The sequence below is a fragment of the Ahaetulla prasina genome, chromosome 2 (genome assembly GCF_028640845.1).
Source record: "Ahaetulla prasina isolate Xishuangbanna chromosome 2, ASM2864084v1, whole genome shotgun sequence".
In the NCBI taxonomy this organism is placed as follows: domain Eukaryota; kingdom Metazoa; phylum Chordata; class Lepidosauria; order Squamata; family Colubridae; genus Ahaetulla; species Ahaetulla prasina.
Genome location: NC_080540.1, coordinates 131,274,999 through 131,291,825, shown reverse-complemented (window position 1 = coordinate 131,291,825; position 16,827 = coordinate 131,274,999). Strand labels below are relative to the sequence as shown.

The 16,827-nt window shown below is 41.5% G+C and overlaps 1 protein-coding gene across 1 annotated transcript in view; it reads right to left on the bottom strand.

Annotated features, from left to right (window-relative positions):
* The window catches only part of FDXR (ferredoxin reductase), a 55,537-nt gene extending 47,562 nt beyond the window's left edge, over nt 1-7,975 (bottom strand). The window contains exons 1-2 of the mRNA XM_058170721.1: nt 7,837-7,975; nt 2,341-2,438 (exon numbers count right to left, since the gene is read on the bottom strand). Coding sequence (XP_058026704.1) covers nt 2,341-2,438; nt 7,837-7,918 — 180 coding nt within the window. The 5' untranslated portion in view covers nt 7,919-7,975. The remainder of the gene's footprint in view (nt 1-2,340; nt 2,439-7,836) is intronic.
* Between the last annotated feature and the right edge of the window lie 8,852 nt (nt 7,976-16,827).

The following is a 16,827-nucleotide window of genomic DNA, read 5'->3' as shown; positions in this document are numbered from 1 at the left end:
CCTCTTTTAAAATCTCTACCCTTTTCTTCTAAGGTCTTGAATATCAGGGTTAATATTTGCTTAAAATATTTCTTTGTGCCGCTTGAAATACTCTCCTGCACTAACTTCATTCTCTGCCACAAGATTTCTGTATGCTATGTTATATTTGCCGTTGTTAATAATTTCCCGTTATTGTTCTTATAAGCCTCTCCAACATTGTTAGCAGGCAACAGCATAGGAGTATCATTAATCAATCCAACAGGATATGGGATCTATTTGTTCTTCATTTTAAAACGATGTGCACACAAGTTAGGCTTCTTCTGGGATAAGAACAGGCAGATCCAAGGACAGATGGGATCATGGTGCAAAGGCATGATGTTCTCACCAAGGTCCTTTCTGCTGGCACCCAAATTTAAAATGGCCACAATGTAGAAGTACTTTGCCGCTCTTTTTTTTTTGAGGGGGGGGGTGTCTTTTGTCAATTTCCCAGTTTAGTCTACAGCTCTGATATTCCCTGTAAATCTGCCATACTAATCATCAAGAGAAAAAACGTTCTTTTTATTTCCTTTATCAAACCCTACCTTTCCAGAAATACAGATTAATTCATTCATTCATTCATTCAAGGTGTTTCTGTGCCCACCCATTCTGGGCAACTTGCAAAGGGTTTACTTTAAGAGAATAAAACAAGAACCAACAACAGTAAAAAAAATAAATGCAGCTGAAACAAAGCACAGTAATATTTCATGCTCCCATCCCATTGCAAGATGGGCTCATCCAACATTTTGGCCCAATGTTCAGGGAAGAACCAGGTCTTCAAGACTTTAGGGTGGGGCCATCCAAATTTAAATAAGAGGTTACTCTTATTATTCAGCCTTGGAACCAGTTTTTTTTTTAATGTCAATGATTGAGGCATAATTCAAGACTCTCCAGTCATGTCTAAATTCATTACAGCACAGAAAAAGACATAAATAGGCAAAGTGGACTGTATCTCTGCAGGGGGGCAGAGGTCGGCCCCGAGGCACCTCACGTGTGGGGTGCCACAGGGGTCGATTCTCTCGCCCCTCCTGTTCAACATCTATATGAAGCCGCTGGGTGAGATCATCAGTGGCTTTGGGGTGAGGTACCATCTGTACGCTGATGACACTCAGCTGTACTTTTCCACCCCGGGCCACCCCAACGAAGCTGTCGAAGTGCTGTCCCGGTGTTTGGAAGCCGTACGGGTCTGGATGGGGAGAAACAGGCTCAAGCTCAATCCCTCCAAGACGGAGTGGCTGTGGATGCCGGCACCCCGGTACAGTCAGCTGCACCCACAGCTGACTGTTGGGGGCGAGTTATTGGCCCCGATGGAAAGGGTGCGCAACTTGGGCATTCTCCTGGATGGACGGCTGTCTTTTGAAGATCATTTGACCAGGAGAGCTTTTTACCAGGTTCGCCTGGTCCGCCAGTTGCGCCCCTTCCTAGACCGGGATGCCTTATGCACGGTCACTCATGCGCTCGTGACATCTCGCTTGGATTACTGCAACGCTCTCTACATGGGGCTCCCCTTGAAGGGCATCCGGAGGTTGCAGTTGGTTCAGAATGCAGCTGCGTGGGTGATAGAGGGAGCCCCTCGTGGCTCCCATGTTACACCTATCCTGCGCAGACTGCACTGGCTACCTGTGGCCTTTCGGGTGCGCTTCAAGGTTTTGGTCACTATCTTTAAAGCACTCCATGGCATAAGGCCGGGTTACTTACAGGACCGCCTACTGCCACCGATTGCCTCCCACCGACCCGTACGCTCTCACAGAGAGGGACTCCTTAGGGTGCCGTCCGCCAGGCAGTGCCTACTGGCGACACCCAGAGGAAGGGCTTTCTCTGTGGGGGCTCCCACCCTCTGGAACGAGCTTCCCCCAGGGTTGCGCCAACTTCCCGACCTCCGGACCTTCCGCCGCGAGCTTAAGACACATCTATTTATTTGCGCAGGGCTAGCCTAGGGTTTTTAGTTTTAAATTTAGTTTTAATGGGGTTTTATACTATTTTAGTGATATTTTAATTTTGGCCTAATTAATAAGTTTTTTAATTGTTGTTTTTATTTGTATTATTCTTATGTTTTTATTTAGCTGTACACCGCCCTGAGTCCTTCGGGAGATAGGGCGGTATAAAAATTCGAATAAATAAATAAATAAAATAAAAATAAAATAAAAATAAATCTCTGAGAATTATTTGCCACTTCCGTAATGACAGGAGTGAAGGAAGTCAAAAATTGTCTAGTCTTACAATAAGGGAACTCTTGTCTTCCAAAACTAATTGCAGGCTCTCAATGGCCATAAACTAGCAGGGAGATAAGAACCCACATGTTTGTCTTGTAAATGTGCCCATTACCTTAAGGAGATGTTGTGCTGTGTAGAATCCAGCTGGTCCACTGCCTACAATACATATTCTAGGTCTGAACTCCGCTGTGGAAAGAAGCCGCTTGATACCTGAGAGCAGAGAAAAAGAAGAAATTACATAAGGTAGTCCTTGACTTACAAACATTTTGTTTAGTAACTGTCTGAAGTTACAACAGCACTGAAAAAAGTGACTTATGACCATTTTTCACACATATGACCGTTGCGGCATCCCCACGGTCACATGATCAAAATTCGGATGCTTGACAATTAGTTCATATTTATGATGATTTTGCTGTCCTCATTGCACAATCTTTTGTGACCTTAATGACAAGCAAAATCAATGGAGGAACCAGATTCACTTAACAACACTGTTACTAACTTAACAACTGTAGTGGTTCACTTAACAACTCTGGCAAGAAAGGTCATAAAATGGGGCAAAGCTCGCTCAACAATTATCTTGCTTAGCAGCAGAAATTTTGGGCTCTATCATTGTCGTTAAGTCAAGGACTACCTGTAATCCTCCAGGTTCAATCTGGAAGCTGCTGGAATAATCTACCAGAAAAATAGGATAAACTCTGAGAGAATGAGAGAAAAGAGTAAGCCACGAAGAAGATACCTTCTTCGTGGTATGGCCCACTGCCTCCAAATTCAGTTCCAACCCAGCCAACTGATGAGACCAATTCCCTCAGTTTCTTGAACAGAAAAAACTAACACACTACAAGCTCTTGCCATGGTAAGATAACAGGGGGTTTGGTCTGCTTAATAACGTGATGCACCAGATATGATTTTGTATGATTTGGCTCAGATTCCTGTAGAGAGCTTAAGCTTGCAATACATCATTATACTCATTTGAACTGGCTGAATCTCCTGATTTCCCTGGCACTTGACAAAGGGCCTGAAAGGTGATAACAACACCTTGAATTAAATCTGAAAGCAAAACTGGTGGAACAGCGATGTAACATGGGCCAACATAGGGACGCCCAAGAACTGCCCATAGCAATAGCAATAGCACTTAGACTTATATACCGCTTCCCAGTGCTTTACAGCCCTCTCTAAGCCGTTTTCAGAGTCAGCATATTGACCCCAACAATTTGGGTCCTCATTCTACCCACTTCGGAAGGATGGAAGGCTGAGTCAACCTTGAGCCTGGTGAGATTTGAACTGCAGCCAGCAGTCAGCAGAAGTAGCTTGCAGTACTGCACTCTACTGCACTACCACAGCTGAATGCAGCTGTTTTCTGGCAATTGTTGCTCAATTGTTGCTCAGTGGTTCCCAACTCTGTGACCTAACAGACATCAATTCAACGGATTTGTCTGTCAAGAACTACTTTTCTAAAAATCATGTCTTATACAATAATTCTTGCTTTTGCATTACCTTTACAGTAGCTTTTACCAATATAGCCTGGGAACAACTTCTGCAACAAGTAAATGAGAGACAATTCCACACTGCTATTCTTTTCCCATCATGTAGCATTTAGATATTGGTTTGGCTTTTGAAATGTATTTATATTTCAGCATAGTTTTATATTATAAACAAGGAATGAAAAAGATAAGAAACAAAGATACAAAGATAAGATAAAAATTCATCTGGTGTTAGTTATAAATCCTTATGAAAGCTCCGAATTAAAAAATAGAAATCAAAATATACAAACTAAGATCTCTAAAAATGCTATCTACACGTTCAAATAAAAGGTTAGTACAAGTTTGGAACAACAATTGTCACTTAATTATTATGAAATCCATCTGAATGATCTTCTTACCATTTTGTATCATTGTATGACTTTACACTCTCTGTTATTTACATTATCCAGTGCACTGCAGATTCCTTGACAATGTGCTTGTCTATGACAGTAAATTCCTTCATAAACACATTCCTTATGCTGTACTTTAACACTAACACTACCGGTGGTGTAAAATCTTTCATTCATTACAGAATTTTTTTTTAAAAAAATCCAGAGGCCAGAGATCATAGAGTTAATCAGAGATGTGAAGGCCTAGACGTGACAGCCCTTTTCCCAGTGCAACAACCTTGACATTTATTGACTTTTATTTTTGCACTACAACATACAAAGAAATATCCAAGTACGTTGCTAAAAAAAGAATCTTACAAATACTGCTTCCATCATTCATTCTCTGCCTCTGGATCTCAAGAAATTGATGCCATGGGAGAAAAAACATAATCTCACACATAATCTTTACTTTTTACTTGAGTTTAAGTCCTTTCAGCTCTTCCATTCACCTTTATGCTGGAAAGAGAAAAATGTTGAGAAAAACCTGCACTGCAAGAACGTATTATTCCATGGTAGACAAAGCAAACCCAAAAGTGCTTGCTGGAAGCATTAAAATGAAGACCAAGTTTAAATATTTTAGACGCACAATGTAAAGGCTTTATTAAAGTCATTGGAGAAGACTCCTGATACTTCTAAAAATGGAAGGCTGAGAGAAGATAAAATGGCTAGATACAGTCAGTGAACTCACAAGCAAAAATTTAAAATAACACAAAGAAGGCATTCCTGACAGACTATCCTGGAGAAATTATGCCCATTGGGTCACAAATTGTTGGCAATAACAGGATAAGTATTAGTTTCCTTCAGATAGCTTGCACAACAACTGCTATAATTCTCAGGAGAATAATTATTTCAGAAGACAAAAGAATAAATATAGGTAGTCTTCGACTTATGACCACAATTGAGCCCAGAGTTTACCGTATTTTTCAGAGTATAAGATGCGCCTTTTTCCCACCTAAAAGGGGATGCAAATTTGGGTGCATTTTATACCCCGAATGTAGCCCCGCCCACTCATTGGCCCCCACCCTATGGCCTCTGCCTCCCAGCAATTTACCTCCTTGCAGCAAGCAGCAAGAAGAAACAGTCCATTTCAGCTTCAGCACAGCCTAATTAGCACAAGTTGATTGTCCATTGGATCGGCCTCCCGACTCTCAGCTGTTTCAGGCTGCAGGGATTGCCATTGCCTATTGCTGTGCAGGCCTCTGCTGCTTGCTGCAAGGAGGTAAATTGCTGGGAGCAGGGTTTTTTTCTTGTGCTAATTAAGGTATGCTGAAAACAAAAATGAAAGTAAAGCAGGCTGTTTGCTGTCTGTTGCAAGGAGGCAAAAGTGCTGGGAGGCAGAGGCAGATTTCTTTTTCTTGTTTTCCTCACCAAAAAAGATAGGTGCATCTTATAGTCTAGAGCATTTAATACTCTGAAAAATATGTTACTCAGTGAGAAATTTGTTAACTGAGTTTTGCCCCATCTTACAACTTTTCTTGCCATGTTTGTTAAGTGAATCACTGCATTTGTTAAATTAGTAACATGTTTGTTAAGTGAATCTGGCTTCCCCCCTGACTTTTGCTTGTCAGAACGTTACAAAGGGTGATTACATGACCCTGGGACACTGCAACCGTCAGAAAAGTTAACCAGATGCCAAGCATCCGAATGCAAATCACATGATCATGGGGATGCTGTAATGGTCATAAGTGTGAAAAATGGCCAAAAGTCACTTTTTTCAGTGCCATTATAACATCACTAAATGAACTGTTGTGAGTCAAGGACTACCTATACTTCTTTGGCTAAATCCTGGCAGGAGTGATTCAAATGGGGGATATCAGCCTTTATACATCTGATGTGTTCACTGCTATATTAAGCACAGTCTTCTGTTGCTAACAGGAGACCAGGAGAGATCAGGCTAATACAGATAGTCCTCAACTTACAACAGTTCATTTAGTGATTGTTCGAAGTTACAATGGCATCATTTTTCACACAACCGTTGTGGCATCCCCATGGTCATGAGATCAAAATTCAGATGCTTGGCAACTAACTCATATTTATGATGGTTCTGAGATCACGTTATCACCTTTTGCGACCTTCTGACAAGCAAAGTCAATGGAGAAGCCAGATTCATTTAATAACCATGATGCCAACTTAACAATTGCAGTGATTCACTTAACAACTGTGGCAAGAAAGGTCGTTAAAGGGGGCAAAACACACTTAACAAATGTCTCAGCAACAAAAAAGTTGGGCTCAATTGTGGTCATAATTCAAGGATTGCCTATATTTTATTCCGCAGCAAGGATTTACACAGACTGAGTGCAGACACTGAAGAGTCCTTACTTCTTACACATTCCCCAAATGTACTCCCTATAGAAGTAATACAGTGAAAGATGCCCCAAACTTTTGCAGGGTCTAACACAAGTATGTGATCTTTGAACATTGTTGTACAAAGTTATCCATGGCTTTGGAGAGCATAACCATCGCTTTACATTGTGCCCAGAAACAAATCAATTCTCAATGATCACACTCTTATGCTCTTTATTAACCTGATGTCTGATGTCAACCAAGATCATGTGCAAATGACTCCCACCAAAATTTTGACAGCCAAATTGATCTAAACCCAATATTAGACTTTTCCTTCCCTTACCTTAAGGGCACTTATATCTATGTTTTATTAAATTAATTAGCTGTTCATAAACTAAAGTGTATATGTGCAACAGTTGTTTGCATTATACCTTTGCAGGAAACATCATGGATACTCATCAGCAGCATTACACAACTGTGGCCTGGCCCAGGACTACAATGCCAGCATTAGAAGAAGGCATTTTTATTTATTTATTTATTTATTTATTTGATTTTTATACCGCCCTTCTCCCAAAGGACTCAGGGCGGTGTACAGGCAAGATAAAACCAACAATACAAATATACAGGTTAAAATACCATTTAAAAAACTTATTTAAATTAGCCTGAAATTAAAATTACCGTAAACTAAAAAACCCGTTTAAAAATTAATAAAATTTCGCATTAAAAATCCAATTTAAGCCAGCCCCGCGCGAATAAAGAGATGTGTCTTCAGTTCGCGACGGAATGTCCGAAGGTCAGGTATTTGACGTAGACCCGGGGGAAGCTCGTTCCAGAGTGTGGGGCCGCCAGCCGACATTGTTTGGCGGACGGCACCCTGAGAAGTTAAAATTATAATACAGAGCCTTCAAAGAGCTGGCTGCACATTTGCAACTTAAGCACTCTGCTTAAAAAATGACATTGAAGAAATGCATAAGTGTGAAGACACAGCAACAGCACCACGCTTATCCCCATTTATCTTTTCCCCTGATATGGACCAACTTCCTCGACTTGATCTTATTCAAATAAACTGGACTATAAGTGTAAAGTGGACCTGAAGTGCTTTTCTAGAGGGAACGGGAGAGCCGGCACAATTGATCCGGGTAGTCTTTCCAAAAACCAGACTCTTCCCCCCCCCCACCCTTTCCTTCCACCGTAATTATCTTTTTTCTTTTTCTTTTCTTTTTTTGCAAAGACAAGGAGATAGGACTATGGATCCCTCGATATCCTTCTATCATTCCATAGTCCGAGCTCTTCCGCACCTTTTGAATCTCACTGTTTTTAAGTCTCCCTGCCTCTAGCTTCCTCCTGGACTGCAAAATCTCTCTGCAATCCCCCCAGCTACATTCACAAACTGCAGAAAAACGAGAGATCGCTCACCAGCTAGAGGACCCTTGGGCGGCAAGATCCCGAGCGCAGAAAGACGCCGGCCGCAGCCGAGGATACCCCCGGTACGGCTCATCGTGTGAGCGGCGTGACAGCGTCAAACCACAGCGCTTACCCCGCCACTTTACCCGGCTTTCATCAGAACGCAAGGGAGCCAATCACGGAAGGCAAAGTATATATTATTAACATAGGTCCGCCCACCCGTCGCCGGAAAACTTATTTTTGCCACGCCCCCGCGATTAAGTCAAATGCCTATCGCATCGATTGCCGTGAGACCTTATTGGCCAATCCGGAAATCGAGCGTCTACGAAACAAAACGCAGGATGTACTCTGTTCTTAGTAGTGGTGTTAAAGTCTATCGTGTATCTTTGGCATAAGAGCACCAGCGTGCCTACCGTCCCTGTCCTAATGTTCTCTTTTATTGTATTCATTTTATGTATTCAATTCATGCTTATACTTATATATATTATTTAATATGTACTCGGCAAAATAAAAAATAAAATAAAATGAAATAAATGAAATTAGTATAAAGCGTAGGTTTAGTAACTTTAGGTATTTCGATTTTCATAAGCTGGGTTTGCAAATGGGGCTAATGATTTAATAAAATGGTTATTAGATTCTCACAATGCATTGAACTATAAACTAGCCTAGCATTTATGCTATGTATATGTGGTCAGTTATGATATACAGTATTAAACTATGGCTTTGATAGTTAACCTAGGGTTACCAGATATCTGAACATCTGGTGGACATGAATAATTGGAAAGGAGAACAAGTGGGATAGAGGAGAACACATTGAATGTTCAACTTTCTGGGCATCTGTGTCCAAAGTTATAGCAAAACGCTACCAAACGTGTACAGTAGTTAAGTCTACATGGATATGAAATTACTTTTTACTGCTCAGAAAGTCTAGTTGTTCAATTGCAATATTTTCCAACACTTTTTCTCAATAACAGATGCAATAATATAGAATCAATGGGGATGTGCTTTCTTTCTTACCTTTCAATTTTTACTATGGAAATGTATGAGGAATTATATGATTTCCAGACTACCATGATTGTAGATTTGACGGGGGGGGGGGGGGGAGATAAATCTAGGCTGTCAGATCTGTCAATGAACAAGGAAAGAAAGAACAGATAATTTATAAGGTTTCAGTACATGAATGTTTGAATGACTACTGCTATGAAACAGCCCAATTTAAAACAAAACCAAGACATTCAAAAAGCCAGAGAGTATTTGATTTTATGCCTCCCAGACTGAAAACATGAGGACAAAAAAGAAGACATGTCCTTTTGCCAAACTTCTAATGAGCTATGGTGAACCCAGGGAATATGGGTCAACAATAGGGAATAATACAGAAGAAAAAAGTGAGCTAGAAAATTATGCGATTTTCCAGAGTATGGTTATATTGTGTCCGGTGCAACATAATACTCTATCATGACTTTACATACAATTTGTGCATTATTTTTTTCCTTTATTATTTTGCTGTTTCTACTTTAACTAAACACGGAAAGCATGCAGAGATAAAAAAACTATCTTAGGCTACATTTCATGTAAATGTACAAAGAAAAAAAATGTTTCCGAGAATCTATTCAAAAGAAAAATAGCTGTAATTTATATAACTGTACCAAGAGCTTTTTGTTTAAAAGTCCCTTGAGGCTGAATAAAAAACATAAATCTGCTTTGTTTAGATCCTATCTGGATTACTGTAGTCACTTCTGAGCACTACACTGTAAGGATTCAGAGGAACTGAAATGAATTCAGAGAACAGCCGTGAGAAAGACTAGTGGACTAGGAAAAAAAGGCTTCTGAAAAAAGATTGAGCTGAGCAACTTTAGCCTTGAGAAGTGAAGGTTGGAGAGGGGTGACACGATAGCTCTCTTCAAATACTTGGATGTCATGGAAAAAAGGTCATAACCTAGTTCAAAGTGCCAGATGTGGAATAATGGATTTAAGTTAGAGAAAGGCAAATTTTATTGAATGTTAAATGTTATTCCTAACAATAAACACTGTTCAGAAGTGGATCCAGTTATCTAGAAAAGTGGTGAACCCACTTTCATTGGATGTGTTCAAGTGGAACTATTTTTATTTATTTATTTATTTATTTATTTATTTATTTATTTGTCATAACAGCATACATAAGCATAAGCATAAGCATGAAGCAACTATATAACATATAAGCTTATATATGAGTATAAGCATGTAAGAACTATATAAATTGGATATAATGAAAGGAAACAGTAGGACAGGAACGGTAGGCACGTTTGTGCTCTTATGCACGCCCCTTATAAACCTCTTGGGAATGGGGTGAGGTCAATAGTAGACAGTTTTTGGTTAAAGATTTGGGGATTTTGAGTAGAGACCACAGAGTCAGGTAGTGTGTTCCAAGTATTAATAACTCTGTTACTGAAGTCATATTTTCTGCAATCAAGATTGAAGCAATTAACATTAAGTTTAAATCTTTTTTGCTCTTGTATTGTTGTGATTGAAGCTGAAGTAATCTTCAACAGGAAGGACATTGCAATAGATGATTCTATGAATTAAACACAGGTCCTGTCGAAGGCGTTGGAGTTCTAAGTTTTCTAAACCCAAGATTTCAAGTCTGGTGGCATAAGGTATTTTGTTGATGGCCCCACTCACATCGGGGGTGGCACTCTGGATCTTATTTTTATCTCTGGTCAGTGGTTGAAGGATCTGGATTTGAGAGATGTAGTCATAGAACCTTTGTCATGGTCAGATCACTCTCTCCTTCGCCTGGACTTTCTGACCGCCACTCAACACCGCAGGGAGACGGAACCACAACGTTGGTTCCGTCCCAGGCGCCTGATGGACCCGGAGAGGTTCCGGACGGAGCTTGGGCCACTTCCTGAGGGTCTGGCTCACGGCACGGCAGAGGAACTAGCCGCAGCCTGGCAACGGGCTGCGGCTGGGGCTTTAGACCGTGTCGTGCCTCTGCGGCCTCTGACCCGGCGCAGATCCCAACCGGCTCCTTGGTTCTCCAAGGAGCTGAGGGGGATGAAACGCCGGAGAAGACGCCTAGAGAGCTCCTGGAGGTCTAGCCGTTTAGAAGCTGATCGGACACTAGTTAGGTCCTATACTAGGACCTACCTAGTGGCACTGAGGGAAGCGAGGCGTTGCTACGCCTCCTCATTGCGTCGGCAGATAACCGCCCAGCCGCCTTTTTCGGGTGACCCGCCCTCCTTCACCAGGGGGAGCGGGATGACCCGTTGCAGGGACGTGCTGAGGAGTTTAACGGTTATCTATACGATAAAATCGTTCAGCTCCGAGACGGTCTAGACCAAAATTGCGGCGATTCAGATGAGGCGTCTGAGGGTGGTCTTGGTGACATTTGTTGGGATGAGTTTGACCCTGTGGCTCCCGAGGACATGGACAGGTTGTTGGGTAGGCTGAATGCCACCACGTGTTTACTGGACCCGTGCCCCTCCTGGCTGGTGCTGGCCACTCAGGAGGTGACACGAGGCTGGCTCCAGGCGATTACGAGTGCCTCCTTGTTGGAGGGAGTCTCTCCGGCCGCCTTGAAAGAGGCGGTGGTGAGGCCCCTCCTCAAGAGGCCCTCCCTGGACCCGGCTGTCTTAGGTAATTATCGTCCGGTCTCCAACCTTCGCTTCGCGGCGAAGGTTGTAGAGAGTATGGTGGCATATCAGTTTCCTCTGCACCTGGATGAAACTGTCTATCTAGACCCGTTCCAGTCCGGTTTCCGGCCCGGTTACAGCACGGAGACGGCTTTGGTCGCGTTGGTGGATGATCTCTGGAGGGCCAGGGATAGGGGTTGTTCCTCTGCCCTGGTCCTATTAGACCTCTCAGCGGCTTTCGATACCATCGACCATGGTATCTTGCTGCGCCGGTTGGGGGGATTGGGAGTGGGAGGCACCGTTTATCGGTGGTTCTCCTCCTATCTCTCCGACCGGCCGCAGACGGTGTTGACAGGGGGGCAGAGGTCGGCCCCGAGGCGCCTCACTTGTGGGGTGCCGCAGGGGTCGATTCTCTCGCCCCTTCTGTTCAACATCTATATGAAGCCGCTGGGTGAGATCATCAGTGGCTTCGGTGTGAGGTACCAGCTGTACGCTGATGACACCCAGCTGTACTTTTCCACACCGGGCCACCCCAATGAAGCTATCGAAGTGCTGTCCCGGTGTTTGGAGGCCGTACGGGTCTGGATGGGGAGAAACAGGCTCAAGCTCAATCCCTCCAAGACTGAGTGGCTGTGGATGCCGGCATCCCGGTACAGTCAGCTGAGTCCTCGGCTGACTGTTGGGGGCGAGTCATTGGCCCCGATGGAGAGGGTGCGCAATCTGGGCGTTCTCCTGGATGAACGGCTGTCTTTTGAAGACCATTTGACGGCCGTCTCCAGGAGAGCTTTTCACCAGGTTCTCCTGGTGCGCCAGTTGCGCCCCTTTCTAGACCGGGATGCCTTATGCACGGTCACTCACGCCCTCGTGACGTCTCGCCTGGATTACTGCAATGCTCTACATGGGGCTCCCTTGAGAGGCATCCGGAGGCTTCAGTTGGTCCAGAACGCGGCTGCGCGGGTGATAGAGGAGCCTCGGGGCTCCGTGTTACACCTATCCTGCGCAGACTGCACTGGCTACCTGTGGCCTTCCGGTGCGCTTCAAGGTGTTGGTGACAATCTTTAAAGCGCTCCATGGCATAGGGCCGGGCTATTTACGGGACCGCCTACTGCTTCCAAATACCTCTCACCGACCCGTGCGCTCCCACAGAGAGGGACTCCTCAGGGTGCCGTCAGCTAGGCAGTGCCGTCTGGCGACACCCATCTGGAACGAACTCCCCCCAGGACTTCGTCAACTTCCGGACCTCCGAACCTTTCGTCGCGAGCTTAAAACGCACTTATTCATCTGCGCGGGACTGGATTAGATTTTAAAGTTATTGGTTTTAAGGGGTTTTTTATTATTTATATTGTTTTTAAATTAGGCAATAGAATAAGTTTTTTAATTGTTGTTTTTTAATTTGTATTTATATGTATTTTAACTGCCTGTGAACCGCCCTGAGTCCTTAGGGAGATAGGGCGGTATATAAATTTGAAAAATAAATAAATAAATAAATAAATAAATGTTGTATTCAGAGGAGTGGAGAACTCTTCTTGTAAAATATTTCTGGACACGTTCAATTGTATTGATGTCTGAAATGTGGTATGGGTTCCAGACAGGCGAGCTATATTCTAGAATTGGTCTAGCAAATGTTTTGTAAGCTCTGGTTAGTTGTGCGGTGTTTCTGGAGAAGAAGTTACGTAAGATTAGGTTTACAACTCTTAATGCCTTTTTTGCGATGTAGTTGCATTGATAGGACACTGCCTATTTTGACCACTTGTTGTCTGTTTGACAGGAACGCTGTTATCCAATTGTGGAGGGGTCCGGAGATGCCGTAGGATTTTAGTTTTAGGAGAAGTTTGTCGTGTACCACTGAGTCAAAAGCTTTGCAGAAGTCTATGTAGATTGCATCTATTGCTTTACCTTGATCAAGATTAGTAGTCCATAGGTTTTTGCAATGAAGAAGTTGTAAGTTACATGATAATTTTTTTCTGAAACCAAATTGTTTATTAGAGAGTAGGTTGTTTGTTTCTAGGTGGAGGGTAATGTATTGGTTGATGATGGATTCCATAACTTTACAGGTAACACAGCTTAGAGATATTGGTCTGTAATTTTCAACTAAGCTGGGGTCTCCTTTTTTGAAGACAGGAATGACCGTGGCTAGTGACCAAAGTTTGGGAAGGGAACCAGTCATGAAGGCTTTTTCAAAGATTATGCTTAGGGGTTCTGCTATATAAGTGGAAAGCTTTTTTAAGAAGTATGTACATAGTCCATCAGGTCCTATAGATAGGGATGGTTTTAAATTGCGAAGAGCTTTTTCAACATTTTCTTCAGTGAAATCTATATGAGTTAGGTCGTTGTTGGTGTGGTTAGGATATTTTGGGTTTGAGCATTGCTGTTGACAAAGACTGAGCTGAAGAATGTGTTAAAGAGATTTGCTTTAACTGTTTCATCATTATTTTCTTTACCGTTAGATTCTTTTAGTGGTGGGATGGATCTTGAGACATTACGTTTGTTATTCACAAAATTATAAAAAGCACGATTGGAATTTGTGCGCAGAAGGTCTTCTTCTTGCTTGGTGTGGTAATTTGTGCATTCAATTTTTATTTGGTTGCATATATCTCTATAGCGGTTTTTGAAATTTGCTACATGCCAACCATCTTCAGTTTGGATTCCTGCACTTAGTAGCAGGTTGGCTTTGACCAGACAACTGGCTTCTTTGAACTTTATGATTCTATAATTTCTGCAATTTCAGTGAATACTTCATGATTTTAATGAGATGGTTCTTGGCTCCAATCTCCATATTAAACCTTGGCAACTTGAAAAATACAGAAGCAGTTTACTTCTTAACCAGTCTCTCCTTAGCTCATCAAGTGGAGAACCTGGTCAACCTTTTCTGTGAGGGTAGGAGCCCCCACAGAGAAGGATCTTCCCCTGGGGGCCGCCAGCCGACATTGCTTGGCGGACGGCACCCTGAGAAGTCCCTCTCTGTGCGAGCGTACGGGACGGTGGGAGGCGTGAGGTAACAGCAGGCGGTCCCGTAAGTACCCAGGCCCTAAGCCATGGAGCGCTTTAAAGGTAGTAACCAAAACCTTAAATAATAAATAAATAAATAAATTAGATTCATGGAAATGTCCATTCTGATCTTATGCATATTTACCTGGGAGTTCCCTTAAGAACTGTCATTTTATTTTCAAGTTAACTAATTTAGGATTGTAGCCTCTATGTTCTGCTTTATACAGAATGCTAAATCATAATGCAATTTGTTTTTGCTTAACTTTATTTGTAAACCTGATCACTATGGATTGTTCAACAAATCATAATATAAGTAGTCCTCAATATATAATAGTTAATTTAGTGACCAAAGTTACAACTGCACTGAAAAAGTGACTTATAACCATTTTTCCACACTTTTGACCTTTGCAACATCCCCACGAGTTCAAGCTTGACAACTGGTTTATATTTATAATGGTTGCAGTGTCTCGCCGTCATGTGATCTTCTGATAAGCAAAGTCGATAGAGAAGCCAGATTCACTTAACCATGTTACCAACTTAACAACTGCAATGATTTAATAATTTAATCACTTAATAGTTGTGGCAAGGAAGGTTGAAAAATGGAGCAAATCTCACTAAACAAATGTCTCACTTAGCAACAGAAATGTTGGGCTCAATTGTCATAAGTCGAGGACTACCTATAGTTTAAAGTCTTGGCTTAATGTTATATCAGAATTCACCTATCTGTGAATTTTGTCATCACACAAATGGATTTCTGCTCTTTCCTTACTGCTCTTCTCCCATTTCCCTCCCAGTTCTGTTCTGGGAATTCTTCTAACAGTTCAGTGCACATCAGGAAGAAACATGGGGATGCTGCGGCAGTCATATGCGACTTTTATCAAGCTATTGTAACTTTAATGGTTGCTAAACAAATGATTGTAAGTCAAGGACTTCCTGTAATAATGTACTGGGCATTTTGGCGTCAAACCTTTATATGTACTTTTTTTTTCAAATTATGAAAACAAAATGTATTCTGTATTATAGAAATGGCTAGTTTATATTATTATGGAAAAGTAAAAAGTTGAGGTTCACTGTTAATGCTTTATTCTACTGCAACAGAGAGTCGGAAGTCAATGCTTTTTCTTTTCTTTTTTTCCTCCCCTCCTCACTTTTCTTTCCCATTTTCCTCCCCACTGTGTCTTACTATTTGCTTTTGTGTTTTATATTTTATTCTATAATCTAATAAAATGTTTAAATCAGAAAAATCTGATCGCAGACAGTAAAGACCTACAAAGAAATGTGTTCTGCCTGGAAACTTTGCTAATGTTCTAGTGATTAGTTGTATAGCTTCAGTAATGACCTGTCCTTTATAGGCATTATATTTTTTGAAAATACATCTCTGTTTTTAAATTAAAAATATAAAATAACACAACAACAAATCACCCTGGCAATCATCTATCAACCTTTACAAGCTTGATGCCCTGGGGAGGTTATGAGGTTGCCATTTCAACCATTCCTTTACAGCCATGTTTCTGGGAATTGTAGCTAAAGATTTCTGAGACACCCCAGTTTGGGGTAGATTCATACATTGAAGGATGAGTATATTGTACCCGTCTCAGAACTATTCTTGTTTCCAGACTATGCCTTTTTAAAAATGCTATTTATTGAAGACCTTGAAGCCAAAAATATCCACTTCCTAAAAGGTCCATTAGATAAGCCATCCATGGAAAACTAAAGCAAGGTTATCTTTTTAAAATATATCACATAGTTGCCACATCGTATTTCATCTGGTGGTCTTTGATCTGCAGAATTATGAATATTTATAACTTCCATAGGAATAATGAAAAATGTATCACAGTTTGTGGTGCCCTAACATTGTCAGTTTTCTGTTCAATTACCGTAAGTAGCTGGGAAAACTGAAAACTTTTATTTAAATACAGTCCGTTTTGTTTTGCAAACCACAAATATCTTATATGATTGAACTTGGATTTCAGCTGGCATTTTAAGGTGATTGTTTCCATTGCTCCCCAAATTGACAGTATTGATATATGTGATAGATGCAGGCTGAGTGTAATAGTTGCCAATGTCAAGAAACTAGTTATAATTACATTTCCCATCAAATTTCATAGGAATAAAAAGTTGGCAGAGATTTTGCATTTTAAAGTGGCTGTTAGGTCATTGCTTTATTATATGAATAAGTAGAATAGAATAGAATAGAATAGAATAGAATAGAATAGAATAGAATAGAATAGAATAGAATAGAATAGAATTTATTGGCCAAGTGTGATTGGACACACAAGGAATTTGTTTTGGTGCATATGCTCTCAGTGTACATAAAAAAAAAGAAAAAAAATCTTCATCAAGGTACAACATTTACAACACAAATGATGGTCATAGGGTACAATTTAACCCTTAATGATAGCAA